This window comes from Chelonoidis abingdonii, chromosome 1 (genome assembly GCF_003597395.2).
Source record: "Chelonoidis abingdonii isolate Lonesome George chromosome 1, CheloAbing_2.0, whole genome shotgun sequence".
Taxonomy (NCBI): domain Eukaryota; kingdom Metazoa; phylum Chordata; order Testudines; family Testudinidae; genus Chelonoidis; species Chelonoidis abingdonii.
The window spans coordinates 41,480,910-41,498,325 of NC_133769.1; the positions used below are offsets into that span (position 1 = coordinate 41,480,910).

General features: G+C 38.0%; 1 protein-coding gene across 2 annotated transcripts in view; it reads right to left on the minus strand.

Moving 5' to 3' along the window:
* PLXNB2 (plexin B2) overlaps positions 1-17,416 on the minus strand; it is a 358,989-nt gene that overhangs the window by 14,486 nt on the left and 327,087 nt on the right. For both annotated transcript variants that reach the window (XM_032769366.2, XM_032769365.2), the window contains exons 25-34: positions 17,124-17,353; positions 16,113-16,294; positions 15,325-15,391; positions 15,075-15,221; positions 12,441-12,597; positions 11,085-11,185; positions 9,880-9,964; positions 2,617-2,771; positions 1,219-1,379; positions 413-560 (exon numbers count right to left, since the gene is read on the minus strand). In XM_032769366.2, the coding sequence (XP_032625257.1) occupies positions 413-560; positions 1,219-1,379; positions 2,617-2,771; positions 9,880-9,964; positions 11,085-11,185; positions 12,441-12,597; positions 15,075-15,221; positions 15,325-15,391; positions 16,113-16,294; positions 17,124-17,353 (1,433 nt within the window). The remainder of the gene's footprint in view (positions 1-412; positions 561-1,218; positions 1,380-2,616; positions 2,772-9,879; positions 9,965-11,084; positions 11,186-12,440; positions 12,598-15,074; positions 15,222-15,324; positions 15,392-16,112; positions 16,295-17,123; positions 17,354-17,416) is intronic.

A 17,416-nucleotide genomic window follows, 5' to 3' on the forward strand; every position in this document is an offset into this window, starting at 1 on the left:
TTTTAACTTCTTTCGGCTATTACTCTTACTTAAACCATCTTCCCTCAGCCTATGGATGGGAATATTTACATCATGAAGAGAATTATGTTTTTCATAAGACGTTATTCAGTTTTAAAAATCTCTCTATACAATTGATACAAAATCTTTTTGAATTATGGAAGACCTGAAAAAACTGGTCCCTAAATTAGATTTCTCTAAAAACTTTGGGGAACAACACTGTGATCTTATTCACACTGTAAATGTCATAGGGTAAGGTTAGCTACAAAATTTCACCAAACCTATTAAAGGGCCAGATACTGAGTGATAAATTGAAGGGGTTAAAAAAAAAAAAATCTATCCCAAATCTTCCAGGAGTATGCATATTGTCTGTCAAGCATGAACATAGCCATGGTGTGGAATGTAAATCACTTACTCTGCTTAATTTGTGCTCTGTTCTTGTGCAGGCATCCATGAAAGTCTGTGCAATGACTGACAAGGAAGCATCCACTACTTCATGAACATGAACATCAAAGATAAAATGGGGATTTTTCAATATGTTTACCCAGAATCTAAGTGGCAAACTGCAAAGCAAGCAAAGAGATAAACACACCCTCTTACACAAGGAACATAAGAATCCAGAAAACTAAAATGAATACTTTGCATTTGATCTTCTGAGTACATTTTAGCTCATTTATGCATTCAAACTCTTATATGAACAACTATTTGTTGTCTGGTTTCCCTGCTTAAAAACAAAAGCATGTACATGTGTTACTTTTTATAGAAAGAGGAGGAAAATGATTACACTTCCCAGAACTCCTCAAGTGTGAGAAAACAAGTGTAATTAGAGAGCATGTGTGTTACTTTTATGCCCTTTAATCATCTGGTTAGGGTTTGAATTTTAACAGTTTAGGACAGGTCCATTTGCCTCTCACTGCTGGCAACTGGGAGCATTACAGGAAATCCCCAGCTCTGGGTGCACTAGGGAAAGATGACAGATTAAAGATAAGAAAATAGAAGATTTGCAGACAGTTACACTTAAGTAGCTTTGGCTCTATTTCTGCATTTTTTTCTCTTATGTGTAACCTCTTTCATCAATGTAAATAATTGTTTCAATTAAAACCATTCTCAGAATTACAAATTTATTTCCTTTCCACTTTATCTGTATTTAGAGTACCAGCATTGTTCGTGATTACAATATTGTTTCTCTTCAGTCTAATTACTATTTTGTTTGAATCCTACCTATTTGTTTTCCAGATGTGAATGGTATCTTCGTCCTTGAGCTCATGTTTTTCTGCTTGCTCATCAAGAAAGTCAAAGAAGTATTTCACAGCTGGTGGCACGACATGATTTGAGTTGAGTACACTGTGAAAAAAGTTATCTACAAATTGCTGAAGTGTACCCTGAAAGTGTATTAAAAAAAGGAAAAATGACATTAAAATTGAGCCTGCAGTATAAATGTTGTGTTATCCTAGATTTCTCTCTCCATTTTACACTAATACTTTGTGTTCTGACCATAATCATTGACGGTCTTGGCCCAGAATGCCAAGGACGCATGACGACAGACCAAGACAAAGGCAGATTTCTCCTGCAACAAGTAATGTCCTTACAACAGCTAAAATAGCAAAGGAGCTGAGGAAAAAATCATATGCTCTGTTTTAAAAGGGATGTGATTTCATAACTATTGCACAGGGAATCTAGAAGTGCACACTCCGGACTTGGCAAGTAAGGGAGGAACTAGTTGCTAAGAGTATTAAAATATGAGAATATTTGCAAACTTAAGTTTCCTGTACGTATTCAATCATCTGATAAATCCTTTGGTAACAACTGCTTTGCAGGTCATCTTTCTGATACAGAGAGAACTATGTAATAGCTGTAATCTTATGACTCCAGAACACCTTGTATTAGTATAGTAATAGTGTTTTTGAAAACACACAATTTTATACATCAACTCAAAATAAAGTAACAAAGCAAATTCTAACAGATATGTCCGACTAGCTCTCTGATTAGAGGCAATACCTGGGTTTGGCATGTCTGCAGTACTGAATCTGGCCCAGGAAAAGGAGCTGGTGGGGGTTGTTAGTGGGTTATACATTACCCCCGCACTGCTTTTCCCTGCATCCCTGCCTTTTCTCCCTATGAATCTGAGGACTGGTCTATACTACAGATTTATATCAGCATAACTACATTGCTCTGGGGTGTGAAAAATCCACACCCCTGACCCATATAGCTAAACCAACTTAATCCTCAGTGTAGACTGCTATGCAGGCAGGAGAGCTTCTTCCATTGACATTGCTACTGCCACTTGGGGAGATGGGTTTAACTACGCTCTCTCCCATCAGTGTAGAGCATCTTCATTAAAATGCTACAGTGGCACAGCTGCATTGGTGCAGCTACAGTGACGTAGTGTTTTTGTAAGCACAGCCCTTCCCTCAGAGTACGTTTCCCAAACCTGAAGAAGAGCTCTGTGTAAACTCAGAAGCTTGTCTCTCTCACCAACAGAAGTTGGTTCAATAAAAGATATTACCTCACCCACCTTTGTCTCTCTAATAACTCAGCATTTTAGTCATCTGAACCTCACAAGGCAAGTTAACCAGCTTCCTTCAAAGAACTGCCTAATAATTTAATAGTAAACCCTACCTTCACAGACAGAAGCCTTGTCAGGTAGATTTCTGTAATAGCTTTGGTTCGTTCTTTTTCTTTCATGCTCCCTCTTTTCGATTTGCCTTCATCAACTTCATCTGCTGGCCGAACTAGATGCCAGACCTTATTTTCATCTTCCAATAGCGCATGCCCTAGAAACAGCAATTGTGATAAAATAACATTAAAAAATACAGTATATGTACATTCTAAGAGACTGAGCTCATTTAAGCCACAGATACCTTGTTTTCTTCCACATGTGCAATACTGTCAAACTTACCTTCCTTCTCATTCAGGGGATTTAGATGACTTCACTCCTGCCTAACACACACAGTACTCCATATGAACCAAATCAAAGTGCTAAGTCCTCTATTTTACATAAAGTGAAAGAGAAACTGAAAGTTGCAAGGCACATGGCCAGCACTTATAGTCAAGAGAGAAGAATGGAGGATTTCTGCACTCAAGGGGGACCACAAGAAAAAAGAAAAGCAAGTTCAGTCATCTTTGCAAATTACAGTAAGTGTGTATCTGGAGATCCCCATACTGAAAGACTAGAAATGGATCTACAGGGCTGGCTCCAGCTTTTTTGCTGCCCAAGCGGCAGAAAAAACAAAAAAAGAAGAAGAAGATAAAGCCGCGATCGGCGGCAGCTCTACCGCTCTGCTTCATTCTTTGGCGGCAATTCGGTGCCAGTCCTTCCCTCCGAGATGGACTGAGGGACCTGCCACCGAATTGCTACCAAAGACGCAGATGTGCCACTCCTTTCCATTGGCCACCCCAAGCATCTGCTTCCTGCGCTGGTGCCTGGAGCCGGCCCTGTGTATGTAAGTCTAGTTCAATTAGCGCACAGCAGAATAAATGTACTATCTGTGTTTAAATGTGAGATTCCAAATAAAAATTTCAGTGTGTCTGAGTATTTCTTGCGATAAGTCAAATTGACAGTCAATTATTTAAATGTGCAATTAATTTCCTTCTTAAAAAAAGAGACAGGTAACTCAGTGCAACAAACTTTATTAATGCACCACTATGTCTGAGAATTTAAATGCATAAATGTGATTCAAAATTGTCCTTCCCATAGCAGCTATAACTCAGTTATATTGCACACATATATTTATATTAAGGCATAAAACTTAACAGTAATGAAAAATAATATGTGCAATGGGGATGAATTGCAGATTTTATGGGAAGCATAAGTTTGAATTTCTGAAGACTTTAGTAGTTTTAAATGCTCAGTTATGCATATAGGCCTAATTAACCACTGCACTACTCCAACCTTCCATGGATTTCAGAACATATGCATACTATTACTTTAATGGAACCTTAAGGATTCACTGTGGAAAAGAATTAGGAAATGCAAAATTAAGTTTCCCAGCAGATACTCTAATTCAGAATTTTACGGCATATTTTATATAACAAAAATGGAAATATTGCATAAGCAGAAAGAGAGAGAGCTCCATATGTGCAGTCTGGCCAAGGTAATGTTTCTGTTGGAACCTGAACATATATACTCTTGTGTGATATTAGTTATGCAGTCAATGTTCCTTTACAATCATTTTTGCCATTTAATTATATTTAATTTTTCCCTCATTCTCAACATTTAAGTGGGCTCAATTTGACTTTGAATTTAAAGAGATTTGGGGGTAATACTTTCATATGTTACTGAGGTAAATGGGGTGACAAAATATTCATTCCCACTTTTGCTGCTGCAATTATTTCGCTGGAGACAGAAAAAAAGCTTTCATTGTATGTTGCAGCATCTGTGACTTCACAATGGAACAAGATAGGAGTTTAATTATTTTTAGGGCTGTCAAGCGATTAAACAAATTTATTGCAATTAATTGCACTGTTAAACAATAATAGAATACCATTTATTTAAATATTTTTGGATGTTTTCTATATTTTCAATTATATTGATTTCAGTTCAACACAGAATACAAGTGTAAAGTGCTCACTTTATATTTATTTTTGATTATAAGTATTTGCACTGGAAAAAACAAAAGAAAATAGCATTTCAATTCACCTAATACAAATACTTTAGTGCAATCTCTTTATCATGAAAGTTGGACTTATAAATGTAGAATTACGTACAAAAAAAATAAAACAATGTAAAGTTTTAGAGCCTGCAAGTCCACTCAGTCCTACTTCTTGCTTAACCAATCGCTCAGATAAAAGTTTTTTTTTACATTTGCAGGAGATAATGCTGCCTGCCTCTTGTTTACAATGTCACCTGAAGGTGAGAACAGGCCTTCTCATGACACTATTGTGGCTGGCGTCACAAGATATTTATGTGCCAGATGTGCTGAAGAGTCACATGTCCCTTCATGCTTCAACCACCATTCCAGGGGCCATGCCTCCATGCTGATGACAGATTCTGCTTGATAACAATCCAAAGCAGTGCAGACCAATGCGTGCTTATTTTCATCTGCCACCAGCAGAAGGCTGATTTTCTTTTTTGGTGGTTTGGGTTCTGTAGTTTCCATACCAGAGAGTTGCTCTTTGAAGACTTCTGAAAGCATGCACCATACCCTTGTCCCTCTCAGATTCTGGATAGCGCTTCAGATTCTTAAACCTTGAGTTGAGTGCTGTAGCTATCTTTAGAAATCTCACATTGGTACCTTCTTTATGTTTTGTGAAATCTGCAGTGAAAGTGTTCCTATAATGAACAACATGTGTTGGGTCGTCATCTGAGACTGCTGTAACATGAAATGAATGGCAGAATGCAGGTAAAACAGAATTCTCCTCCAAGGAGTTCAGTCATAAATGTAATTAAAACATTTTTTTAATAAGCGTCAGCAGCATGGAAGCATGTCCTCTGGAATGGTGGCCGAAGCATGAAGGGGCATATGAATGTTTACCATATCTAGCACAAATACCTTGCAATACTGGCTACAAAAGAACCATGCAAATGCCTGTTCTCATTTTCTGGTGAGATGGTACATAAGAAGGGGGCAGCATTATCTCCTGAAAAATGTAAACAAACTTGTTTGTCTTAGCAACTGGCTGAACAAGAAGTAGGACTGAGTGGACTTGTAGGCTCTGAAGTTTTACACTGTTTTGTTTTTGAGTGCAGTTATGTAACAAAAAAAATTCTACATCTGTATGTTGCATTTTCACGATAAAGAGATTGCACTACAGTATTTGTATGAGGTGAATTGACAAATACTCTATTTTCCTTATCAGTTTTACAGTGCAAATATTTGTAATAAAAATAATATACACTTTGGTTTCAATTATGACAATACAATATATACGAAAATGTAGAAAAACAGTCAAAAATTTCAATTGGTATTCTATTGTTTAACAGTGAGATTAAAACTGATTAACTGTGATTCATTTTTTTAATCGTGATTAATTTTTTTTTTGATTTAAATCATGCCAGTTAACGGCAATTAATCGACAACCCTAATTATTTTCAAAAATCTTAGAATTTTCAGAATATCATAGAATGCAGCAAAAATTACTGGTGAGCCTCTATACTGAGATACTTTTTCAGAGCCTGTTATTTATTTCTAAATAGATGACAATAGGCAGTTGTAGTGAAAACTACCTTAACTAAACCAGCTGCCTGGTTAATGCACATACTTCTCTGTTTCCTCCCTATGTCCTCCTAATGGTAAAAGAGAAAAATGAGCTTCGGAGTAAACAGGCAGAACCCCATTGAGTTCACTGGGATTACCTACACTTACACTACAACGAAATTTGACACCTTTTCATTTAGTCACATCATAATTGGTTGCTGATAAAATACTTAATATTTCATGGAAAATCAGGGCTTCACAGAAATGAACAGGACAAGTAGATGAACTTTTAAGATGCAAAATTCCAACTTCATTGTTAAGGACAGCTGCATGAAAGAGGAAGAGAAATGTAGAATATGGCGCAACAAAATATATTAGTATGGTTCATCAATGGAGGATTTTTCAGGAGATATTAGTTGCTTTTTAAGTTCTCACCAATAATAAACTAAGAAGTGAATAAAGAAATTATAAGAGGAGGCAACTCCTTGCCTTTGCATATCAGGTGGTCAATGTGTTTCAAGACGTTAATAGCGAGATGACTCTTACAAAACTGACTCTCCAGGCTTTACTCTAAAAACCCTTCTTGTCTCTCTGAAATTTCTTCCTTTCCCTGTTTAAAGTAAAATTTTAAGGTAACTAAATACTCATGAGAATGAGGGACTAATTACGCTCGACTGATAGACTTTAAGATCGAAATGAACCATTATCATCATCTAGTCTGACCTCCTGCACATTGCAGACCACAGAACCTCACCGACCCACTCCTTTAATAGACCCATAACCTCTACACTAGCATGAGCCAGACACAGTAGATGCAAATACGGTACAAGCTGTCCTATAAAGACTGGCTGTAAACAACTCTGACCTGCAACTCACCTGATACTCCAAATCAGAGTATGTCATGAACAGAGATAGGCAGTTTTGCCTAATTACCTAGTTCTGTGCTGCAGAAATAGAAACTAGTATACAAGCAAACACATTCTCATTTTTGATCCAAGATTAGAATTGCAATCCTATCTCCACAGCTGAAAGACTTCTGCACTTAATTTACCACAACAACCAGCCCCCTTGTATCTCTCTTGATTAAAGGCTGGGAAACAGAAAGCAGAAAGAAAGCAATGTCAGGTTTTAGAACATTTGGACGCAATTTTATATTTTTATTTTGGGCAAAACCTATTTCTTTGGCAGTGATTTCCTAAGCAAAATTTAAGTTAACGGGAAATTCTGGTTAAAAAGAAAACCAGTCCTTTTCAAATAAAAAGGAGGACAACATTTTGTGTGTTCAGGATGCGTAACTCCTTGACTGTGTCATCTAATAGTGAGAGAATGTGTGTGTAAGCCTCTGATCCCTTCCTCTCAATTTTATGCAACATAGTAGCTCACAAATCATTGTCCCTGATAGCTTTCCAAACAAACAAGTTGGCATGTGATATTTCTAGAAGACCTATGCATTAATGAAAATGCACTGGTGAGGCATGAAATATTGCCTTCCCAGTTTCTTCTGTAAGCTATTTCTTGTGCGGGAGAGGGCATGGGGTGGAAAGAAGACAACAGTTGCCTCCACTCCAGTACTTTACCATTTGAAATTTCACTATAGCTTCTTCTTCGCATGACTAAGTTCTCTGCAAAGACACCAGCAGAAGTCTGGTTTCCTCCAGACACCAAGCAGAGTGATGTGTATTATTAAGTAATTAAATCATGGAATATGGGCGATTTGTTTTCAATAAGCTTCTTCACCCACACCATCTCTGGATGTAATGACATAGCCATAAAGAAAAAAGTCAGATTCTCTGCATAGGGCTTGGGAAATGAACACATCATACTACTTCCTTTTGCCAAAACAAACGGCAAGGTGGGGAACGCAGGTCCAAAAGGCTTAACATCTACTCCTCCATACTTAAGAATTAAAAATATATGCAATATTATACTTAATACCTTTGGAAAAGCCTTCTAGATACCCTGCAAAAAGCATTTCAATAAGAGCCCCAAAAAGAAGAGTAAAATCTAACTGCATGCAGCACTGCCTGGACTGCTGCCCTGGCCAACTCTCAACATGAATAAAATTGCAGCTTGGCACACTTTTATTGAACAGCAATGTACATCAAAGCCACCAGCTGACAGCCATTAGAGATCCCCTGGAAAGATGGACATTTCTGTTATATTGTTTTCATTCCATGATATGTAATGGCTTTCAAGTGTTGTGTGGTCAAACTAAGATCAGCAGATCTGTTAAAGAGATTAAAAACTATTAACTGAAGCCCAGGGTTTAACATTCAGTGACAATCACAGAAGCATTTCAAATCAGTTCAAAACATGAAGGAAGAATGATCCTGTCGATTACCATGGCATAAATCTAACTTTTATCCATTGTGAAATGATTGAAGAGGAGGAAAAAGACACTGGACATTTAAAATACAACAGACCCAGCACAATAAAGGGTGTTTACAAAATCAATGTTGCCAGACAAACTTCAGTGAGTTTTTGGGTGGAGAAGGAAGGGGACTAAAATGACAAAATAAGTGGAAGAAACAGAACACAGCTGATGTAACACATTGAACTTTGTGAGACAGTATCAAAGGTCTTGCTAAAGTCTTACTTGAAAATTCAGGTCAAACTGGTTTGGATAGGAATACTGTCATGTGGAATGAAAACTCTCTTTTAAAGCTGTAAGCAAAGGGCCACACACTGAGTTAGGTGTTTAGTGGGTAGAAATGTTAGAACTAGCATCATGTAACATCTGCATTAGCGATTTGGAAGTGGGAGTAAACAACAAAAAATGGTGAAATATTAAAAGACAAGAAATGAGGTGGAGTTGCAAACGTCAGTGAAGAGAAAAGAGTAATAAAATAGGACCAAAAGAAATTAGGAATGTGTGCAGAAAATAGCAAAGTGAAACTCAACTTGGAAAAAAGCAAAGCTAATATATCTGTGAAAAGTTATCTGACATGCACTCAGTGCGAGGAAGAAACCAGGCAGCAGTAACTCTGAAAAGAACCCATGGCAGCAGCGGAAAGGGACCTAACATGAGTTTGCAAAGCAATATGAGGGTGAAAAAAAGCCAGTGTAATTTTGGGTTGTCTGAACAAATCATCATGTCATGGAGCAGGAAAGTAAACAATCCCTTTCTGTACATCTCTAGCGCAGCATGACCTGGAACCCCATATTAAATTCTGAGCAACGCATTCCAAGCAAGTTATGGACAATTTGGACTGAATTCAGAGAACAGCAACAAAATACTCAAAGGGCTGAAACAATTGACTTCTGAAGAAAGATTAAATTCAGGTAGTTTGGCTAAGTGAAGAGAGTGGGTAGTGCTGGTGGTGAGGAACATGGAAACAGTCTAAACAGTTTACAAATATCTGAAGGTTGTAAACACCAAGGATGGAGGAGGAGTTTACTTGGGAGGTACACAATGGAAGGCAGCGTGCAGGGTATAGCTAGGAGTAATGGGATTAAAAGAAAAACAATTTAGGCAAAATACCAGGAGAAGTTTCCTGAGAGTGCACTGCATTAAGATGGGAAGCAGTTTCCTAAGGACAGTAGTGAAAGCCCCATTACTTGAGGCTTTTAGAACTATAGTGAACAAGGTGTACAAAGGGAAGTACCTTGAATTAGTGTGACATTACCAGCTGGAAAGGCTCTAGTGTCATTCCCATCAAACAAGATCAGGCAAAAACGATATTGTCTATTTGTGCATTTTGTCTTATACTCCCGTGGAGGCATAAAGAAACTCTATTGTACTTACTTTCCCCTGGGACATCTTGTTGATTATCCTCTGGCTGCTGGGAAATTCCTATTTTTGACAAGATAAGCGTGGCACCATCTCGGACCTTCAAGAACACAAAAATAAGAAAATCATTCCATTATACATGACTGTGAGAAGCAGGCTTAAACATCACTGTTGTGGAGTCTTTCCCCACCTAAGCAGGCTTTTGAAGATACCCACCGATGTTCTTATTCTCCAGTTAGGGCCTGGATCTTGAGAAGTGCTGTGCAATCTTTAACTTCTAGCCATTAGACCCTTCATCCCCAATACCCCCTCTCTTGCAGAAAGACTCAAGCTCTAATACTTGCTAGATAAGCGGGCACAGGGTAAAGCTTCCTCCAAGGTTGATAATGTTTGAAGTGTGAGAGTTCAGTGGCACACAAGCAGTTTGCATGGACCTTTTGCACAAGAGTTAAATTCCCCAGAAAGAATGTCAGAAGTCCATACCTCCCAAAATCTGTAGTAGCTAAAGAGGAATGGGTCCTTTCCCCCACAGTGGGGTGAGTAGGTGGGGTGAAACACATAGGAGCTGGGAGGCATGGCAGGGGGGAATTGTGGAGCAAGCCTCATCTCATTCTGTAGCGGTGGTTCCGGCGGCTCTTGTTCTAAAGGGCTGGCTGGGCTCAGCTCCCTGTTCTGGGCATTGAGACCTGGCACCTGGTACCTGCTCATCATGGGCTGGCCATGTCAAATCTGAGTGAGTGGCATTACGACCCGGTCATGAAGTTGCAGTGGCACTCACTCAGATTTGGCCTGGATGCCTCCAACCATGAGGAAGGCCAATCTGGGCCAAACCACAGTGGTGCTATGACCCTGTGCACCAGGAGCCAGATTGCAATGCTTGGAGGGAATAGCTGAGCCTAGCCAGCCCCATGGGACAGGAGCAACTTCAACTGTGACAGGATTTTGGGAGATAAAACAGGACAATCCCACGAACCTAGGACTGCTGAGAGATATGGAAATATAGGCTATATAGGGGCAATTTGGAATTGTATTCAGAGACAAGAGGAAACCAGTGAGAGTACTAGAATTTGATACATAGATTCTCACTTTCCAGAATTAGAAAGTAACACAGCTACATGTTCCAGCCCCCTTATTAGATGGTACAAGCCAATTTTTTCTAAAAGCTAATAAGTTTATTTATTACTAAAAAACAATTAACAGATGTCATCAATCCTCCTTACATTATAATGCATCAGAGTATTCATACGTTTCCACCTGCCATCTCTTTGGGATGTTAAATCCAAATCTGAGAGGATCTGGGCAGTAGAACCTGGACGCCACTCTATGGAGTAATTAAAGAAAGAAAAGAAACAGGTTTGTACAACTAAGACAGTACACCACTAATGTGTTTACATTTAAAGAGCCAATGAAACATCATAAATATTCCGTTTCAAAACACTTGGGCTCTTCTCCTTTCCCTTTTACTTCCTATTAGGGAACTCTGTGCAAGTTTTGCTTAAAAATTCATGTGATTTTTCTTTTTATTTTCCAATTGAAGTCAAAGCCCACAGTTTAAGACACCACAATTAGCTGCTGTAGAAATTGCTGTGATTGCCAAAACTAGAGTTGCCAACTCTCTAATGGCACAAAACAAACACCCCTTCCCCAAGGCCCTGCCCCTGCTCGTTCCATCCCCCCTCCCTCTATCGCTCGCTCTCACACCCTTTCACTGGGCTGGGGCAGGGGACTGGAGTATAGAGGGGGTCCCAGCCAATGAGAGCTGCAGAGTCAGCACTTGGGGTTGGGGCAGCACGCAGAGGCTCCCTGGCTGCCCATGCACCTAGGGGCCGCAAGGAGCTGGTAGCTGCTTCTGGGAGCTGTGCAAAGCTAGGGCAGACCAGGAGGCTGCCTTAGCCCCGGGCCCCAGCATGCGCTGCCAATCAGACTTTTAATAGCCTGGGTCAGCTAATTATGGCATTAGTGGACATGTCACAAAACTATTTTCCTTTAATAAGGCAGCAGTTGACGTTTAAAACATCAAAGACAACATTTTCAGAAGTGACTAGTAATTTTGGAGCATCAGTTTCTGGGCGCCCAACTGGAGATACCTTATGGGGAGAGTGGGTGTTCTGCACTTTCTGAAAATCAGGTCACTTTAAGCTGCCTCAGTTTAGGCAACCAAAAACTGACAGACCCAAAGTCATAAGTCACTTCTGAAAATTTGTGTCCTTACTTTTACATCAATTAATTGTTCGTGTTATCACCGTCGCATGAATTAGTACCTGAAACAATCAATATTTCATTGGTTCTGATAATAGGTTTTACCAAGAGTTATTAATGTGGTCTGTGCATTAATATGATGCTGGGCAAAGAACAAGGGCGAGGAATTTTATAATATGAACGTGCTTTATTTCACAATATAGTAAGTACTAGAGCATCATGCTTAGCGGTGGATTCAGCTTAATAGTTAAGAACTAAACCTTTGAATGATTTTTTTTTGTTTCAATAATCACTTTTACAGAAACATTTTGGGAAAGATAAGAGCATCAAATTAGTGTTTTTATATTATTACAACAGCCCCAAAAATAACTACTTACCAAGAACAACGCTGTCAGCTTTTGGCCATTGTGAACAAGGCAGATTTCGGTAGACTTGGTCTATTATCTTTTCCTTTACTTGAGAAATAGTATCACAGTTCAGCACTTTCACAGGTACAGAATCAGTACCTCCATCTTGTACATACACATTTACTGTCTATGAAAGAAAAAAATATGCAAAATTATTCAAAAATATCAATTCCAATCTCTGTTTTTCTGGATGATTAGAATCCAGGTAGTGCCTAAAATACGCTGCGCAGTCTTACCACCACACAACAATGTACGTTTGCAATTGCAATGTGGATTAGCTGCACAGTTCTTCACTAATATCCAGCCAACTAGCAACTTTAGATTCCAGCCCATTCTTTCTATTATGATAAAACAGAAAAAGCACAGATTGGATTTTCCCCTTCTTCGCTGATATCTAATATGACATCTCTATTAGATGGGAAGTTATTAAAGGAAAGTTTTAAACAGAGATAGGAATGTATTAAAATACCTGGACCATCCAATGTCGGTGTATCACTTAAATTATCCGATAATGCAATACCCAAACAAGAGTCAATTTACTATTTATTAGTCATCACAATAACCCTCAATTACAGAGACCACACTTGAATAGTTTATTCTGGTTTTCAGGACACCATTGGTTCTGTTGGTATTCCCCCATTTTATTTATACAGGAGAAAAGCTTCAAACCCAGAATGAACTTTAAATGTGCCCACAGCATAGAGATGATAATCTCAGTCCAGCTAAAATAAAAAGGAAGAATAATGTTCTGAAAGGGGAAAAGTATGTTGAGAAAGAGGCGGGGACTGTGACCTCACTCTCTATGGAGGGTACCTGATCTACAATGGTCAAGGTGGTGCAAAAATCTTGGAATCTTCATGGACTCTGCTACACAGGCATGCTTTGATAGCAGAAATGTCTAGCCATGGCTTCTTTCCCCCTTAATTGACTTAGTAGAACTTCCTTCTCTCTCAGATATGGTCTTGGTCGAAGTGATCCCTGCACTTTGTGTATTATTTTATGTAGTTAAACTGTACTGCAATGCAGTGAAATTAAACACGTTTTCATTTTCCCTAGACAGAATTTGCAGGCTAATTGTATTTCTTCTTCCCTTCCCTATTTATTATGTTAATTATATATGATTTTGCTGTCAGCTGAAAATGTAGTGTGTCAGTGTAACAACTGATGAATATATCAAATTTTTAAACAAAAATAATGACTGTAAAATGGATAAATACCATGTACTGTATAGTTCATCTCTCAGTTTCAGGCAGAGGTGCGCAAATTAAATTTTGCATATCTCTACCTAAGGCAGTAAGTGCTCCGTAAATGTCTATCCAAATTCAGACAGTGGCATAATTAGCACAAGAAATTTTTAATCAATCATAAAACAGGCATATAATCCCAATATTGTAAGCAATATTAACCTACTTTTTTGTGAAGGATGTGTGATTTTTTTTTTGTTATACGTACAATTAGCGAATGCAGTGAAATCTGGGCCAGATCTGGTCTAATGTTCACAATAAATCTCTGAGAATTATTCTTATTTGTCTCAGATTTGATTGAATTCACACATCTCTCTTTGATACTGCATTCATAAATCTTAATTGCAAAAGCCATTTTTTGAGTTAAAAGACCCTAACTTAGAAGAATTATTGCAGCAAGTCACAAATGCATACGATACAAAGATATCTGTCTCATGTGTTTAATGAGCAAATGTAAATCATGTTGTCCAATCTGTGCAGAACTACTAGGTGTACTCTTCAGCTCAAACATGGAAGCCTCATTAAGCCCAAAAATCTACATTTAAAAAAAGTTACATTTTTCATTTATCCCTCCCCCACCCCTAAGCAGTCTGTTAACTACAGTTGCTGTAGGTTGTGTGTAAGAACCATTCATAAAGCAAGCTTCCCATGCTGCCCTCCCACTCAAATCCCTTAGGAATATATCAAAAATGTGCTTTTAACCAACACTTAATAATGGCTTTTATTAAGTTTCATCCACACCACAGATTTGTCATTGCATGTGTCACACTCAGAGACAAATGGAAAAGGCTGCTAGCTGTGTCAGTAATAAAGCCAGAGTAATCACATCAGAGTGACTTTCAAGGCAAAGAAAATCCTATGCTGCTCTTCCGAGGACAGTTCTGAGCATTATGTATGTTTATTAGATCATGTGCAAAACAAACAAGCCAAGATTCTCAAAAACAGATGACTAGATTTAGACTTATTTCCATCTTTAGATGCCTAAACTAGCAGCCATTAGAGTTAGGGATGATTCATAGTCTGATTCTTGTCTCACTGATACTGGTGTAAATCAGAAATAACTCCACTAAAATCAACAGAATTAAACCAATATAAAATGGTTGACAGAGGGAGAGAGAGAAAACGGAAATCAGGCTCATGGAGTTTTCTCTCAAATTTCTTCAGAGATTGGGGGTGCTCAGATCTGGGGACTTGCTTTAAACCCTTCTATATAGTTAATTCTTCACCTATTGCCCATGTTAATGGCTCATCTTGGCTCTCATTAATTGTTATAGAGTGTACTGATATAAATTTAAATTCCACAGTGTTCAAGAAGAAAATTTTTTATATAAATTAATGACTGAGCAGATGAGCTGCTTACCAGCTGTGTATACTCTACATCATCTCCCAGTAACCCTGTGTCATTCAATGTATATTTGGCTTTCATCAGCACAGCATCCACTGGGCCTTTTTCCACCTGATGTTTGATAGCCTTGAACAATTTATAAAGAGGCTCTCCAGCATTCTCCTGTTTAAGGGAAAAAACAAATAAAAAAATGGAAGGTATAATCAATGCCACATGTTTAAGTACTTAATGAAGGAGACGTGTATGCATAGCTTTCATACCTTACCTTAAGATATTGATATAAACAAATAGCCATCCAATTAGACAACATCCTCTCCACAACAGTTTCTGATCTAAAAAATATGAATATTGAAAATGTTTGCGGATAAGACGACAATTTTCTTTTAAAGTGTTGCCTGAAATAAAATATTTCTACATTAACAGCACTTGTCCTAATTCAATAATTTTACATAGGTTCTTTAAAGCGTGCGCCTATATTAGATAATGCTTTGATACTTTCAGTTCATTACTTTTACTGAAAGGTACATATCATATATCCAAAATCAGAAGTTTGTTTCCATGTTGTAAGAATGAGTACTTAAAAGAAAGCTACCCTTTAGTTACTGGGGAACAAACTACCGATAATTGAAGCAAAACATGCAGAGCAAAGATGAAATTCTGTAATGTATTTAGGAGTAAGAATCAGACCTATCTAATTGAAGGAGATACATCAGAAAATTGTTTTAAGTGTATTCATTATGGAGATAGGATATAAAGTTAGATAAGAAGCATACAAAAATTTCAATATTGCATTTACTTCATGGATAGATGTTTGAGAAAGTTTGTTTCAAGCTCTAAATTAAATTATTTGGACAGGACAAATGGCTCTAGCTGCTCTTAAAAAAAAGTAACTCCTATCCATTTTTGCTCCCTAATGTGCTTGGACATGTCATCATCATGATGATTTTTAGACAGTCTATAGCACGACACAAACACTCTGAAAAACACCACACTGTAAATATAACAATGTTGCAAAAAACAAATGACTATGGAAAACAAGACAATCATTCAAACCTTCTGAGCATCAGCTTTGGGTTTTTGGCCACAACATACTGCTCCATCAGCTCTAAGAACAATGTCCTCATGATGTCAGTATAGTATTCTAGCTTTCCATGCAAGGCAACAGTCAATAGGGATGCAAAATAAACTTTTTCTCGGGCAGAGAACTCCCTCTGCTTCTCCAGTGTATGAATAAACTAAAACAGAAAAAGCAGATTTAGCGCTGAGTCTAAACGATTCATGACAAGTTTCAAGAGCAGCTCAAAACATACCTGGCACTGTAGGAGGAGAAAAAGCCAAAACACTTACTGTCTTAATGTTAGTTTTCTAAGTACAGCATGAAAAAACCACTCAAAGTTTTGGACAAACGACATATAAAAATAAGCGCTATTTACAACTCCTCTCTCTCTGCAATAGAGTTTTAAACACTGTCTTTGGGGATAACTCAATTAATACTTCTATGTCTTCAATAAAGTATGAAGTCATATATAATGAAGGATGTTTTTGTTAAAAAACAAACAAAAACAACAAAAAACAATCCACAAACCTCTGCACCGTAAGTTTAACCTCCCTTCCTCCCCTCTCCAAAAGCACTCCAACCAAAAACCAAACCCTTACACTTGAATTACAAGGACTGCGAGCTGAATAAGTAAACTAAGTTTCAGAACATGTTTTCCTCTGCCTCAGAATGTAATGCTACTTTTAAGTAATGAGCATTAAGGACACGCTTAAAAAAAAAACAGGTGCCTGCAATTCGCTTCTCGCTCCATATTTAGCCACCTAAAAAAGCAGCTTGATTTACAAGAGTCCCAAAATTTAGCACTTTTGTGGGAGCAGCTGGGTGCTCATCAATCTTGAAATCAGGCCACTCTTTTAGGGGCCTAAAAACAGACTTAAGAGCTGAACTGTAGGCTCATCTGTGCTTAAAAATATACGTATGACCCTACATGCACATACATACCAGGCAAAAAGACTTTTCTGAAAAATACACGGTGAGCTCAAAGTGACTTTCATTTCAATACTCACATTGATGAGAAATGATTTGCTATTCAGTAGATTGGAGAACTGATTTAAAGCCTGCTCCACAGTTTGCTTTCTAGCCTCTGGAATATCCAATTTCCCAGTAATCATTACGTCTTTCTCTCCATCTTTTGAGTGCAAGAAGAAGACTCTGTCTGTGTACATTTTATAGTCCAGCACAGGAATTCCTGCTTCACTGACATCATTGGTCTGATCTTCCATCTCTATCATTAGATCTAGAACATACAATATTTCTAGTTTTAGAGTTAGTTTTAGAAACCACAGTACCTTTTGTTTTC